The sequence below is a fragment of the Eschscholzia californica genome, unplaced genomic scaffold, assembly GCF_041429995.1.
Source record: "Eschscholzia californica isolate CP2 unplaced genomic scaffold, dmEscCali1.0.p SCAF_2, whole genome shotgun sequence".
In the NCBI taxonomy this organism is placed as follows: Eukaryota; Viridiplantae; Streptophyta; class Magnoliopsida; order Ranunculales; family Papaveraceae; genus Eschscholzia; species Eschscholzia californica.
Genome location: NW_028238309.1, coordinates 18,605,929 through 18,619,423, shown reverse-complemented (window position 1 = coordinate 18,619,423; position 13,495 = coordinate 18,605,929). Strand labels below are relative to the sequence as shown.

The 13,495-nt window shown below is 32.7% G+C and overlaps 2 protein-coding genes across 5 annotated transcripts; both read right to left on the bottom strand.

Moving 5' to 3' along the window:
• Positions 1–994: 994 nt before the first annotated feature.
• Positions 995–5,559, bottom strand: LOC147556667 (NAC domain-containing protein 75-like). 4 transcript variants are annotated; one of them, XM_086657597.1, is made up of 7 exons: positions 4,678–4,954; positions 4,285–4,571; positions 4,020–4,197; positions 3,330–3,907; positions 2,811–3,131; positions 2,448–2,582; positions 995–1,651 (listed from the first exon to the last, which is right to left on the bottom strand). In XM_086657597.1, exons 2-7 carry the CDS (start codon positions 4,414–4,416, stop codon positions 1,562–1,564), a joined length of 1,434 nt encoding a protein of 477 aa, XP_086513723.1. In that variant the 5' UTR covers positions 4,417–4,571; positions 4,678–4,954; the 3' UTR covers positions 995–1,561. The 4 variants fall into 4 exon arrangements, with proteins under 4 accessions (XP_086513723.1, XP_086513725.1, XP_086513724.1 ...); XM_086657599.1 differs by having other exon boundaries at positions 2,811–3,116; XM_086657598.1 differs by having other exon boundaries at positions 2,811–3,116; positions 4,285–5,559.
• A 3,603-nt stretch (positions 5,560–9,162) lies between these two features.
• LOC147556666 (uncharacterized) lies at positions 9,163–11,437 on the bottom strand. The gene is made up of 4 exons (XM_086658673.1): positions 10,718–11,437; positions 10,486–10,626; positions 9,733–10,242; positions 9,163–9,615 (listed from the first exon to the last, which is right to left on the bottom strand). The coding sequence occupies exons 1-4, from the start codon at positions 11,435–11,437 to the stop codon at positions 9,163–9,165; spliced, it is 1,824 nt and encodes a 607-aa protein (XP_086514799.1).
• Between the last annotated feature and the right edge of the window lie 2,058 nt (positions 11,438–13,495).

Here is a 13,495-nt window from a genome sequence, read left to right as displayed (position 1 = left end):
TTACATAGTACACAAAAGATCAAGACTGAATTTATGACTTAATGATTCATGTCAATCATCCTTAGTTGGAGAGGTAAGAGGTTTAGTCTTCCACCTTAAAGTCTCAGAGTTCGAGGCACGCTGACAATTCAAGAAAAAAAACTTAATGATTCATCCACCCAACCCTATTTGGTTTTCTTTTAAATGATTTATATGTCTCTTGTATTAGAATGCTTGGCTTTCAAAATTCAGCCATCTAACCCTATATAAGTGATTGAAATATAATCATTTATTTTATGTTACTTTTAGTTTTGGGTTGTTCCTAACTTAGTAGTATGAACAATACATACAACTAAGTAGCTTAGTTAGAAAGTCCTCATCCAAATTTGAGCTACAAAATATTCATTGTACCAATGGAAAAAACTTGTAGAATACCTTTCATCACTGATTATGGTAAAACTTGTGAAGTTATTTGGACAGATAGAATCATCATAGTAAGTTACAACATATACAATTTCTTGCATGGGTCATGATATTTTGGCTTATATGTCATCACTATTTCTCAAACTTTATTGGTTGCTTCATGCATAAGCCTGTAATATTATATAAGTGCCTTATTTCCTACATTTCTTGTGATAGACAAACATGACCAATAGTAACTCAAAAGCAAGCACATATTAATAAATATTTCTATGTACTATTGTCTTCTCGTCGGACATTTTATTGAATGAAACTTGTCTTTCAAAAAAAAGTTATGTCTACGCACGATGGGCGACCAACCAATATGTACATACAAACTTCTAATGAGAGAGGTCTATCTATATACAAGGTTGGCCACATGTTGACTGTGGCACGACTTGTGGCCAACCACTTCACAACCAGCAAAACAGGCTTCTCGTATATATCTGCTCGTCTGTACATATAGACGACTCAATAGTAATAGCACAATTTCCAAAATAATAATTATAATAGCACAAAAACATATCTCCTTTTACCGAAAAGAAAATGGAACATAAGTAAATAATTCATATATATTAATAAAGATTTAAATAACATCCTATGCTTCATCTTTCATAAATTTTGTAGAGTATTAATAAGGCACAAGAACAAGAATTACAACTATAAAAAGTTTGTATTGAACAAACCCTTTGTTTGTGTATTTTTCCTAGATAACAAAACCCAAAATGATACATAAAAAATAAACAATAAGAAATAGTAATAAAGATGGATACTGTGATCATGAAGGTGATCATTTTCATGCATGATTGATATTTTTTCCTTTGGTTTTAGTCTTTGGTATTCAGTATTCTCCTTCTACTGTCAGTGAAACAACAGCCTTTTCTTTCTTTTTTTGCAAGTTGGTTTAATTTTTACAGTTAGTTTAGTTGAAATGAAGCACCACCTAGAAGAAGAAGAAGTAAAAAAGAAAAAGAAGAGAAAAGAAAAAAGAGGTAAACCCTAGAACTATTCTTGGCTTCTACTCTTTTTAGAGCTAACACCAAGGGTATCAAAGTTGATGATAGTGCTGATCATGATAGTGTCTGTTAGGGTTTTTTGGCTTATTATTTTTAGTCTGTTGCTTCTACCCATGATGATCCTGGTTGTCAGGGTCAGGCCAGTAGGATGAGTACTTTAGCCATTCTGCCTCTTGTGGGTTTCTGATAGCTGACTCCTGCAAGAACAACAGTATACAACAAGAGAAATTAGGGTTTAGGGTTATAGTCTATTTTACTTCTTTACCTTTTTCCAATTTTTCTTTCTTAATTTCTTCCATGGGTTTTGTTTTTATAGGTTCACATATGAGAAAAAACTTTTCTTTCTCTTTTTCTTCCTTTATTTTGAAACCCATTTGATTTTATAGTTCAATTTCTTGTTCTTTTTCTTTCTTTCTTTCTTTCTTTCTTTCTTTCTTTTTTTCTTTTAATTTGTTATTAGTGATATTAACTCTTTTTATTCATCCCTTTTTCTTTTTCTTTTATTCAAAATCCAAGGGGAATTTCCACTAGAGGCTAACTAGCTAGCTACTACAAGAGGAAAGATAGCCCACATTTTTTTAAAAGCTTCAAATTCCTCCTACTTTTATCTATTTTTTTAAAATAAAATTTATAGCAATTGTATTATATCATTTTTTTTATACCTTTAGTTTGATTTTTCCTTCTTGTATAAATTTCGGACATATAAAGTAGCATAGTTTTCTTCGCACCCGACCCAGGTTTCACAAATCAGACTATGTTGTCGTCGAATAATAAAAAGAACTATTATTAGGTTCATATAAATATTAGTAGTTCAAAATAAATCATCTTCATATTATTTTTGTTTAGTCTTTTCTCTTTAAATTATAACGGAAATGAGGAGAATGAAATCCATGGGCATTTTTTTTCTAGGTTATTTATAAATCATTATAAATTTTTAATTGAAGAAAATGCATATTGATGTCTGGGTCAAAAGTAGAAAAAAAAAATACTTACTTCTTTGATGTCAGATGATGAAGTGCAATTCATCAACATTTCTTCCAAACCAGAAGCACCACTTCCTCCCACTAGCTTATGATGTTGTTGTTGCTGCTGCTGGTGGTGGTGATGTTGGTGTTGGTGTTGTTGTTGCTGTTAAAATAATTTTCCAAGGTTCTCAATAAGCAAACAAAATTAAAGTAAAGAAAATGATTCATGTCTAATATTGGCATATATAAAGAACTACAAGTTGTCAACATAAGCTGCTACCATGTTTCTTTAACTTAGGATATATAATTACCATCTTTACCAAAAAAAAGAAAAAGATCGAAGGCGATGCTTAAGTAATACGTATTTGAGAGTAAAATTACTTTTCCGTACCTGGAATTTTTCGGTTTGGAGAATTATGGGAGGGACATGATAGGAGTCTTCGTCAAGAACAATGGAGGTATGGTGAAGTGGTGAGATTATGGTAGAGATAGGATGTGAAGGCCTACTGACATGAAATGCTGCATTCGCCCCGATCTGATGATGACGATTATGATGTTGATGTTGTGTTTGTTCATGGGTCATGTGATGTTGTTGTTGTTGTCTATGGTGTTCATGGTGATCTTGTTCGTTTTCGTCACAAGCCCGAGTAGATGTAGCTTCTCGTGCTATTGAAACGGCTTCTTCTAATAATCCCACCTGTAAGAAACCACCCTAGACAATGAAAGATTTCCTTTTCTTCATTATTTCTTCCACTTCAAAAAACATTATCTTAAATAAAAATAACTAATCGAATTAATTAATAAAAGTATTTAGGGTTATAATTAGCATTATGCATATAACTATGTGAGCATATGCTTAATATAGAGTATTTATACAAATTTAAACATAAAATCAAGTACTAATTGTTACCTCATCAAAGCTTTTTCTAAATGGGGCAAAGCTGAAATGATCAGATTTTAGTTGTTGAATATCCATGGCAGCATGACTATAACTTGAAATTCCAGTAGTACCACCAGCCGATAACTCATCTCTTTGAGTACCCATTTCTTTAGAAGAAGAACAGCTACCACTACCACTCTCTCTCCTACTATTCGGCTCGCTACTTCCTTCGCAACCAACTATGGTTGCACTAGTCCGTTCCGACCAATTACATTGTCTTGGTTGTGTCTGATAAAATATTTTCGAAACGACAAGTTCTCCTTCTTTCTCTTCTTCTAATTGACCCAAATGATATTGGTGCATGACCCAATTAGTCTTTTCAGGTTTACGATGCTTGCCGAAATTTGTATAGAGTACTAGAATTTTTTTGCAACCTTTCTGTTTTCCATTAACCATTACAGGTCTAGTTTTCCCAGTTTTATGCCATCGAGTCTCACCGCCTTGTAGATCACATTCTGTTTGAATTTTTCTTCTCTTTCTTGTTCCAGTTGTGTAGGCTTTGGAGGGCCTATGGAAGAAGTGTCTGCTTAAACCATCTCTAGTCACCCCTAGAAAGATAAGTCATGAAACAAAAAAATCAAGATTAGGTCAAGTTAGGTGTATCAAACTGTAAGACAATTTTAGATCATATGATAAACAGAGGGAGAGAGAGAGAGAGACCAGGAAGTTTTTCAGGGTGTGTATAACAAATCCCATCTTCACCCTCAATTGTGGGGATGAATTCATCTATTAAAGGGTGAGACTTGGAGTCTTGAGCTTGAACTTTAGCTTCAAGATGCTCTATTAGTTCTTGATCTGTTGGATCAAATTTTACACCAGCTGGAAGCCCTAACCAATCCTGCAATAAGATGCCATACAATATAAATTGATTATGAGAAAGATCAAAAACAGTCTTACAGTTGAAGCTAGAATATTAAGTACTCACCGGTTTTCGTTCGAGTTTGTGTCCACAACCTGGGCACTGTTGGGATCCACACATCTGATGCTCTTCAAGTTTTGCATCAATAAGATCAGAACTACTGAAAGAACCTCCTCCTATTTGATGATTCTTATTCATGGTTGATCTTTTATAATTGACATAAACATATATAAATATATATTATTTATCAAGATTAGATAGATATAATTCTTAATTGTTCTTTGAACTTCTTAACTGAATTATTCTTTTATTCAACAAACTTGTATAATTCCAATCTTCTGAATTAAGAGATCCTGAAAACAAAAGAAAAAAAAGAATTGGTTATTTGAGTGTTAAAATTATAAGGATAAACTAGAAGCAAAAAAAAAGACAAAGAAAAAAAAGATGGAAATGAGAAACCTAGCTATATGTGCCAATCAAATCAAGCAATAAATGGAAATTTAACAAAAACCCAGATGAGGAAAGAACCAAACAAGAAAAAAGAAGATCAATTAGTATTTCTTGGTCTCACAAGAAACAAAGAGAAAAAGAATGAAGATGAGGGGAGAAGTAAGAAAGAGATAGCAAAAGAAGAAAACTGTTACTGAGGGGATTGAACTATAAACCCTTCACTTTAACCATTGAAAAAAAAAAAAAAATATATACCCAATCCCCTCTTAACTTTAACTGAAGCAAATGAGAAAAAGGAAAAGGTGATGCTTCAACACACTACCTTTAAGTCTTTCCTAATTTAAGTAGATGTATCTAACATGCAACAAAAACTAGAGAGAGAGAGTTTTAGAGAGAGAGTTTTAGAGAGAGAGAGAGTTGGGGTTCAACTAGAAGGAAAGAAAAACCAAGTTGTTGTGTTTCCAAAGCTCTATAAAGAAAGAAAGCTCACACACCATAACTTTGTTTAAACCCTTGACTACTAAAGCAAAAGCAAAGAAGAAACGGCCTTCACCACCTAGTTGTTACCATCAAAGACATAATATAAAAAAAAAAACTTGTTAATAACAATATCTATAAAACATTTATGATTTCATGAATGAAATAAAGATATAAAGTTGAAATTTTGTACTATTTTTATTTATCCCCTTTAATACCCACTTTATTATCAAAAATTAAGTTTCAAAAATATAATTACCCATGAAAAAAAATAGCTTAAAATAGAAAGGAGTTTGGTTTCTAAAACAGATGAAAAGAAAATTTATCCACTTAAGTGTAATTAAGTAGTTTTGTTTGAGATAGAGAGGTCCAAAATGAAAATTGAGGGGGGAGGAAGAGATGATAAGAACTCACATGGGTTTTGAGCTGGAGGACTGAAATCATGATTCTTTTGCCATGAGAGTTGCAGAAAGAAGAGAGAGAAAGAGAAAGCTAGAGAGAGAGAGAGAGGGAAGAGGATGAATTCTAATAAGGTTGCTTGATATGCAAGGCAAATGAGCAGTACTATACTTGATGGACCACCATCACCCCTTTCTAAATAGTATTAACTTATAAAAGTTTCTATATAACAAACTCTCACTATACTTCTACAACAAGCACACCTTATTAAATCTATATATATATATAGTTAACAAAATAAACAATATAATTATTAGTAATTGGATTTGAGTGAAGTTTTTGATTTTGTTGTTGTTTGTAAACTGTACTCAAAGACTAGATTCATCATCATAATTTTTGTCGGACCTACAAATAGATGATCACCTAGTTTGTACAAAAAGTATGACCTAGTGGCCCCAATAGTAAAACTCTCTACTTTAGAGATTTATGGTTAGGACCATCTTAATTTTCTTTTGCCCTACCATATTTCCTAATAAAAAACTGTACACATTACAATTGTCTCTCTTGTGAAAATAACAAGTGATATCTATGCTACCAAAGAACAATGATCACCTCAAAAAATTTGGGCCTAAATCGAAGCAAACGTTCAAGTTCAACCCTTTATTTCGTTCTTGATTTGATGGTATAATGCGGCGATATTTTCAATTTCAACTTAAATTTTTAACAGGCGTTCCACCGTTGCAACAACAATTTCTAATGAGTTGTTATTTGTCTAATTATTTATAAAAAATTTACAATAGACCTACTTATATGCTTATATATATATATATATATATATATATATATATATACATATATAATATATTTATATAAGATAACAGAAGGAAAAATGCTGAATGGGACAAACATCCTTTTTTAATAAAAGATATTGTTGGGGAACCAAATTTTAATTTTAGTTTCTTCTTTAACAACTTGTATTTATTTTGGTTTAGTCCCTTCTCTAAAACCAACGAATCCGCTTTTAATTTGGGTCGTTGAGTGAGATCAACATTGGTTTTTTTTAGAAGTAGTCTATGTTCATGATTTCTCAATATCTCTTCGTATTTTTCTATACTAGCAAATTCATTCTATTTTTGTTTAGAACGTTCAAGCGTATATTAGATATTTTAAAAGTCTGAACGCGTAAAATATTGTAAGAAGCGTTTGTGGCGTAGCCACGAGTTATACTTAGTATATATATATATATATATATATATATATATATCTATAACATACAATAGCCTTACGGTTGTTTAACATACTATCCAATGGTAAAAATTACGAAATAGAGAAAAGGAAATTGACAAAAAGAATAGAAAATAGTTTTGTTTGGTTAAGAAAATAAATAAAAATAGCCATCCCACTTGTTAGGTGTCCAAAAGAAATAACAGGAAATTGGGCCGGAGGCCCAATTTCCTGTTTTGTTTTGTTAAAAAGACAAATCAAAGTTTTTTTATTTTAGACACCATGAAATCTTTCAAAATAGGGCTGGAGGACAATTTTAGAAGCACCACATTTTTAATACATTAATTAGCCTTCTTATTTGGGGAAATTTACAACATCCAATTTGGCCAAAGATTTCAGTGGGAGAGAAAAACCGAGACCTAACCGAGAGGGTTGTATTTGGGCGATTTTTGGCTATAGCTTTGCTAGGGTTTCGATCAATTTTCTCTATCAAAACAACAATTTCTTTTAGGTTTAGCTTTGAATCTGTGGATTTAGTTTTTGAAGTTGAATATTAGGGTTTTCAATTAGTTTTTGGAAAGAATTCTAGAGAGAGAAAGTACATTTTGATCAACTATTAGAAGATTTTTCTAGGGTTTAACATTGTTTTCTTCATTATTGGAGTCATAGACAACAATGGAAGGAGAATCTTCTGTTTCAAGGTATAATTTCTTCTTAGTTTGTTTATTTTCATTCATCAACAAATATAAGATATATTTTGCACAATAGATTATGATTTATGAATAATAATTTTGAGTTATTCATGATAATTTACTATTTGATTTTGATTTCTTTAAATTCTGTTTTATAAGATTAATTCTGTTTACAAGAGTTAGGAAGATTAATTATATAAGATTAATTCTGTTCTATAAGCATTGCAAATTGTTTGCATTGTTTTTGCAGTGATTTGCAAATAGTCGGTTGTTATTTATTATAACTCATAACTGTTTCTTTGTTACAGTTTGATGGTTCCGACCGTTCTTGGAGTATTTCAACATATGGGCAATTTTGTTTGTTCGAAGATTGGAAGTGATAGTACTATACTCCATTTGAAAGAGTTCTTATGCAAACAATTGAATGATTTGACTCCATCACTTTTCGAATTGAGTTGCAAAATAAACAACCAAGATATGAAGGTAGAATCTGATTTACATTTACAATCAATATTTTATTATTGTTCGGCGAAACATATTCACCTTATTGAAATACAAGTTACTATTACAAATCATGCAAGTTGTTCTTCATCTATCGTTACTACCGCGTCATCATCAAATCATAACACAAGTCCAAGTGTTGTTCCTTTACTTTATAGTACTTGGGCATTCATTTTTAAACATGTAGGTCAGAAATTTCCAGGTGGTGTACATGAAATACGTATGGAGTTAATAAAATACTCTCTTGAGTCGGGTTATGGATTTCGTTTTGTGAAAAACGATCCTTATAGGGTTACAGTGGAATGTGCTAGAAAAGAAACTGGATGTAATTGGAGAATTCATTCCACGAAATTCTCCAAAGAGAGTGATATCTTTGTTATCAAAACGATGAACAATTGTCATACTTGTGGTGCTGGACTAAAAGACATTAAGAAACGTCGTTTCACAAGTGCTTTGATAAAAACATTGGTGATACATAGTGTTCAAAGTGATCCATCTATCAAGCCTAGGAAAATTATTGATTATATATTGCATACATATGGGTTTGATGTTAGTTACTATTACTCTTATACTGGCAAGGCACTAGCTTTGAAGGATATTCACGGGGATGCATCATCGTCTTATCATCATTTAGTTTCTTATGTTGATGCTCTACAAAGAAGTAACCCAAATAGTTGTGTGAAAATTGAGATCGACTCTGATTCAAAAGAATTTCAGCGTTTATTTGTTGCATTTGGGGCTTGTATTCATGGATTTAGATTTTGCCGTCCGATTCTTTATTTAGATGCAACATTTTTCAAAGGAAAGTTTAGTGGATGTTTATTAGCTGCAACGGGCAAGAATGCCGAAGGAGGTAAAACATGTTCTTTTCAGCTTTGTTCTTGTATTTATTTTGTTCAAATCGTTGTAAGCCTTTGCAAACTGATTTGCAGTGCTTTACAAACTGATTTGCAGTGCTTTGCAAACTGATTTGCAGTGCTTTGCAAATCAATTTGCACATTGATTTGCATTTGTTTGCACACTGATTTGCAAATTGATTTGCATTGTGGGTTGCATTGATACCTTACGTTCAGATTTATTATTTGTAAATAAATACAAGATATTTACAAAATTTATAGACTTCACAAAAAAACCTATTTTTTTTAACTAAAATCACAAAAAAAACCTAATGTATTAAAGATATTGTTTAGAACACATGTTTTTAATTGTTCTCATTCACCTTTGAAGTGTGTCCTGCCTTTTTTTGTTTCTTTTCCTTTTTAGTGTAAACAAACATAGGGTCTTCCAGTTGTTTTCTCTTAGGACGCTCCTTCACACCCTTTTCAATGGATCCTTTAACTATTTCCCTCAATTCAGCAACATTTTCATCTCTTTGTTGTTCCTCATTAAGGCCTTCCATTTCCACTTTCCCTTTTCCCTTCTCTTTCTTCATTTCGGCATCACTTTCTGTTTTTTCCTCATATTTGTTTTCCTCGTTTGCTTTTTCCTTTTCTAGTCCCTCATTTATCTCCTTCACAACATCAACTATATCTTTGCTCACATCATGTTCATCCAATTCCTTTCTAACTCTACTATCTTCATCTACACCATCTTTTTCATCTCCCTCGCCTCTCTTTTCATCTTCATTATTAGTTTGTTGGAACTCATCATTAACCTGCATTAAGTACATAATAAACATTTATTATTTTTTACCTAAAATGCAAGGCAATCAGTTTGCAAATCAATTTGCAAATCAGTTTGCAAACCAAGACTTTGAGTACAAAGATCTTACATTATCACTCCCAACATCATCTTTACTGTTATCTTCTGCATCTTTACCCTGCCCATTTTCACCATCTTTTTCATAATTTTCTCTCCCATTTTTACTGCTCTCTCCTTCTTCATTATCATCATTGCCGTCTTCTTCTTCTTTCTCATTTCCAGAGCTTTCTTCAGCATCTTGTGCTTTTTCTTCATCATGTTCATCACCTTGCTCACCACTATTTTCTTCATCATCTTCATTTACTCCTGCCTCAACTTTGCCGTTTTTTTCTAAATACTTCACTCTTCTTTTTAATTTACTTACTTCATTCTTGAGCATTTTGATTTCATTCGCTTGATCATCAATCCTTTTCTCAAGAATGGCAAGTGTTGTTTTTCCAGCTGAAGCATCATTTACTGGCATTGGAGGTCTTTCTTTTGGCATTGAATGATTTCCATTGCTCTTCTTTCTTTGCAAATTGTTCGAAGAAGATAGTAATAGAGTTTCTTCATGACTAATTTCTAGGAATTCATCATATACCTGCATTAAGTGCATAATGAAGAACTTATTAACAATTTTAAAGCCTGCATTTCAAAATTAATATTTAAAACTATATTAAAAAACCTATATGCAAACTATAAAGCAAAGCTCTGCAAACCAGTTAGCAAATTGATTTGCAAACTGATTTGCAAACTGATTTGCAAACTGATTTGCGAAACTTAGCAGACCTCTTGCAAAACAATTCTCAAGGAAAATAGTAACATTTAACAACAGAGATCTTACATTTTCACTCCCAACAGTGGCAAGATCAACTTCTTTCAATGTTGATTGTAATATTTGAAGATCCCATCTTGTTACTCGTGGAGTTAGAGCTTCATTTCCTTCAATCGGTTCAATAATTTTCATTTTTTCACATATAAAGTACTACAAAAAATAACAGATCGTTAAAAATCAATTTGGGAATGAGCAATAATGTCAATAACATGAAGTTAAAAAGAACATATTATAAACTTACCAAAATAGCTACTGCACAACCAACAAAATGTGAAGTTGTCTCACATTTTGATAACTTATCCGCTAATTCTCTGTGTATATCAGCAGCCCAATTGAAGTCATTGATTTTTTTAAAATCAATAACAGCACTAATTGCATGTTGTGGTATAGTTCCCGGACCATTAGCATAAAAAAGTGTCGCTAGCATGTAGAGAAGCAACAACTTAACAAAATCCTCATCAAGTCCTTCATCGTATTCTTCCTCTATCTTCGTTGATAGTTCTTTCAAACAAGTACTGACATCCGTCTTTTTTATCTTCCCTGATCCATTGAAATATTTTTGGATGAATTCACTATTTCGTAGGTTTCCTTTTGGAAATTTAATACTCCCAACATTTGGCACCCCAAACAATAATGCCAAATCATTAGTTGTAAACGTTATACTTTTGCTTCCAATACGGAATTCACAACTACTAAGATTGAAGGTTTTGAGTACTTTGTTCACTGAATCGGTTGTGTTATCCTTCTTACTAGTTGTAATCCTCTTCTGCAATATTGCATCAAACAAGTTTCCGAATGGTGTCTCTTTCAACATCCGGATGATGTTCTCGTTAATATTTTTCTTGAAATCATCTAAACAACTGCACAACCCTTTCAAACTAGATCTAATTGATACCTTACGTTCGATACCAGTAGATGTATCAACCGATTTGCTTTGCTTGTTTTCTTTTGTTCGAGCCATACTGTGCTTCAAAACAAACAAACAAAGTATTATGTAACCACCAAATAATAAATCTGAACAAAAAATCAATAAAATAGGAAAAGAGAGAGAGAGAGAGAGAACTTGAGAGGGCGAGTGGAGAGATTTGAGATGGAAACGATTTGGGAAGCAAAAAACGAAGGCGATGAGGAATGGAGTAATAACGTGTAATCGTGTAGGGAATGTTTTGTAAACCCTAGTAAATCAATGAAAACCTGATTTGGGTTGAAATACGGGAAAGAGAATAATCGATTTGGGTTTGTAATTTCAACCTGATTTGGGTTGAAATACGGGATAGAGAGAGAAATAAGGGATAGAGAGAGAAAGAGGGAAATATCAACCTGATTTGGGTTTGTAATTTCTCTAACAAATAAGGTTAATTTAGTCTTTTCCCTATATGAAATAATTTACAAAAATGCCCCGGGGAGCTGAAGCCTACAAAAAGTTGATAGATCCTTTTTAACCAAAGCCCCAATTTTCTAGGGTGTTTTGGCCAAATTTCCCAAGAAATAAATTACTCCCATAACAATCCAAATCCACCATTGGCTCTGAAATCTAGACATATAATTGATATCACGACCAATTCTAAAAGTGAGACAGACACATATATCTTTATTGGCTAAAGTTTGTTAGATATATTTTTGGGGTGGATCTAGTGGCGCCCCACTTTTCTTTATTTGGACCCGTTATTCTGTAAGTGCCCCATTGTTGAGTATGCGCCCCGAGCACTCTTTGACTATTTTGTTCTCCCATTTCTTCTCTCATTTTGATTTGTTTTCTGAAAGTTTCATAAACGCTTTAGATTTCTTCATATTTTCTTAAGGATATCATCTGGTTCTTTCATCGAAGAAAGAGACTAAAAAACATTTGAAAAGATCCGTGCTTCTTATTAAAAAATAGTCATCAATATTTTGATTAATTTTGTATGATTATATCTTATAATCTAGTGTTTGAAATTTTTTCCAAGTGGTTAACATATCTAAAAACATTTAAATAATGGGCCCTTATGGTATTTCGCACACATTCCGACGATTGGTTCAGCGAATATGTCAACTTCAAAGTGAATCTGTTGTGCGAAGAGTGCATTATGACCCGTGGCCGCCTGCCAGGTGGCGACGGCTCCTCCGTTGTGGATAAACGGGAAACCCGACTCATTCTCTCCATCACGTTGTGTTCTTTGTTGTTTAGGACTTTTACGTCACCTGGGGCCTCTCTTATTCTAGGTAGTGAGAGCGGTATCCTGTCTTATAATGTCGTCTTTGTAAATTTGGTTTCGATTCCTCGTCTTATCCCTTCTATCCAGAATTTTTTGTTGATCTGTGCTCTTGGTAGGATTTTCCAAATTCAGATATTTGTTATAAGTTATACTCGCCCCATACGATGGGCTCCTTGTCTTCCTTAACGATATATGTGCAAATACTTCACCATGCTTTATGGAATTTGATTTTTATATCAACTATCTGCCCACTGACCTTAGCTTCGTAGTAGTTCGAGAGTATGTTTGATTTCTTGGATAACATAATCTGAAGAAAGAACACCTACAGAGTGTTTGGTCAAATTGAATTTGACGGGAACCAATGACTCCAGTCTCCAGTCGAGCGCCTACAACAAAAGAGTGGGTGCCTACAACAAAAGAGTGGGGGCCTATAGAAGCACCCTTTTATATCCTAGTCGTTATGTCCAGGATTAGTCAACTCAAAACTTCAAGGTATTTCAGATAAAATTGCATTTGTTAATTGAGAAAGAAGAAAATTTTAAATATGTTATACAACACTATTGCGCATGGTCGAAACATCAACTATTGAACTATTTTTCTTCAAAAAAAAAAAAAAAAAAGCTATTGAACTATTTTTATGCAGACTTATAAATTGAGCTCAGTAGTATTACATTGCACTTGCAAATGAGAATGAAGTATTTGCATTAAAATACACTGAGCTAAGCAACATCTTTTAGACAATGGTCATTGAAGTACATATTACTTGTGGGAGTCATAAATACAGTTTTTTTAATCAAAAACATAAAGACAAAAAGATGACAACA

Bases quoted from the DNA above. Each gene is read 5' to 3' on its own strand.
- LOC147556666 (XM_086658673.1), bottom strand. From the start codon at position 11,437: ATGGCTCGAACAAAAGAAAACAAGCAAAGCAAATCGGTTGATACATCT. The intron at 10,627-10,717 runs GTAAGTTTATAA...TATTTTTTGTAG, and splicing joins GTTGTGCAGTAGCTATTTTG to TACTTTATATGTGAAAAAAT. The intron at 10,243-10,485 runs GTAAGATCTCTG...CACTTAATGCAG, and splicing joins CCACTGTTGGGAGTGAAAAT to GTATATGATGAATTCCTAGA.
- LOC147556667 (XM_086657596.1), bottom strand. From the start codon at position 4,416: ATGAATAAGAATCATCAAATAGGAGGAGGTTCTTTCAGTAGTTCTGAT. The intron at 3,908-4,019 runs GTCTCTCTCTCT...TTATCTTTCTAG, and splicing joins ACACCCTGAAAAACTTCCTG to GGGTGACTAGAGATGGTTTA. The intron at 3,132-3,329 runs GTAACAATTAGT...TTCATTGTCTAG, and splicing joins TTAGAAAAAGCTTTGATGAG to GGTGGTTTCTTACAGGTGGG.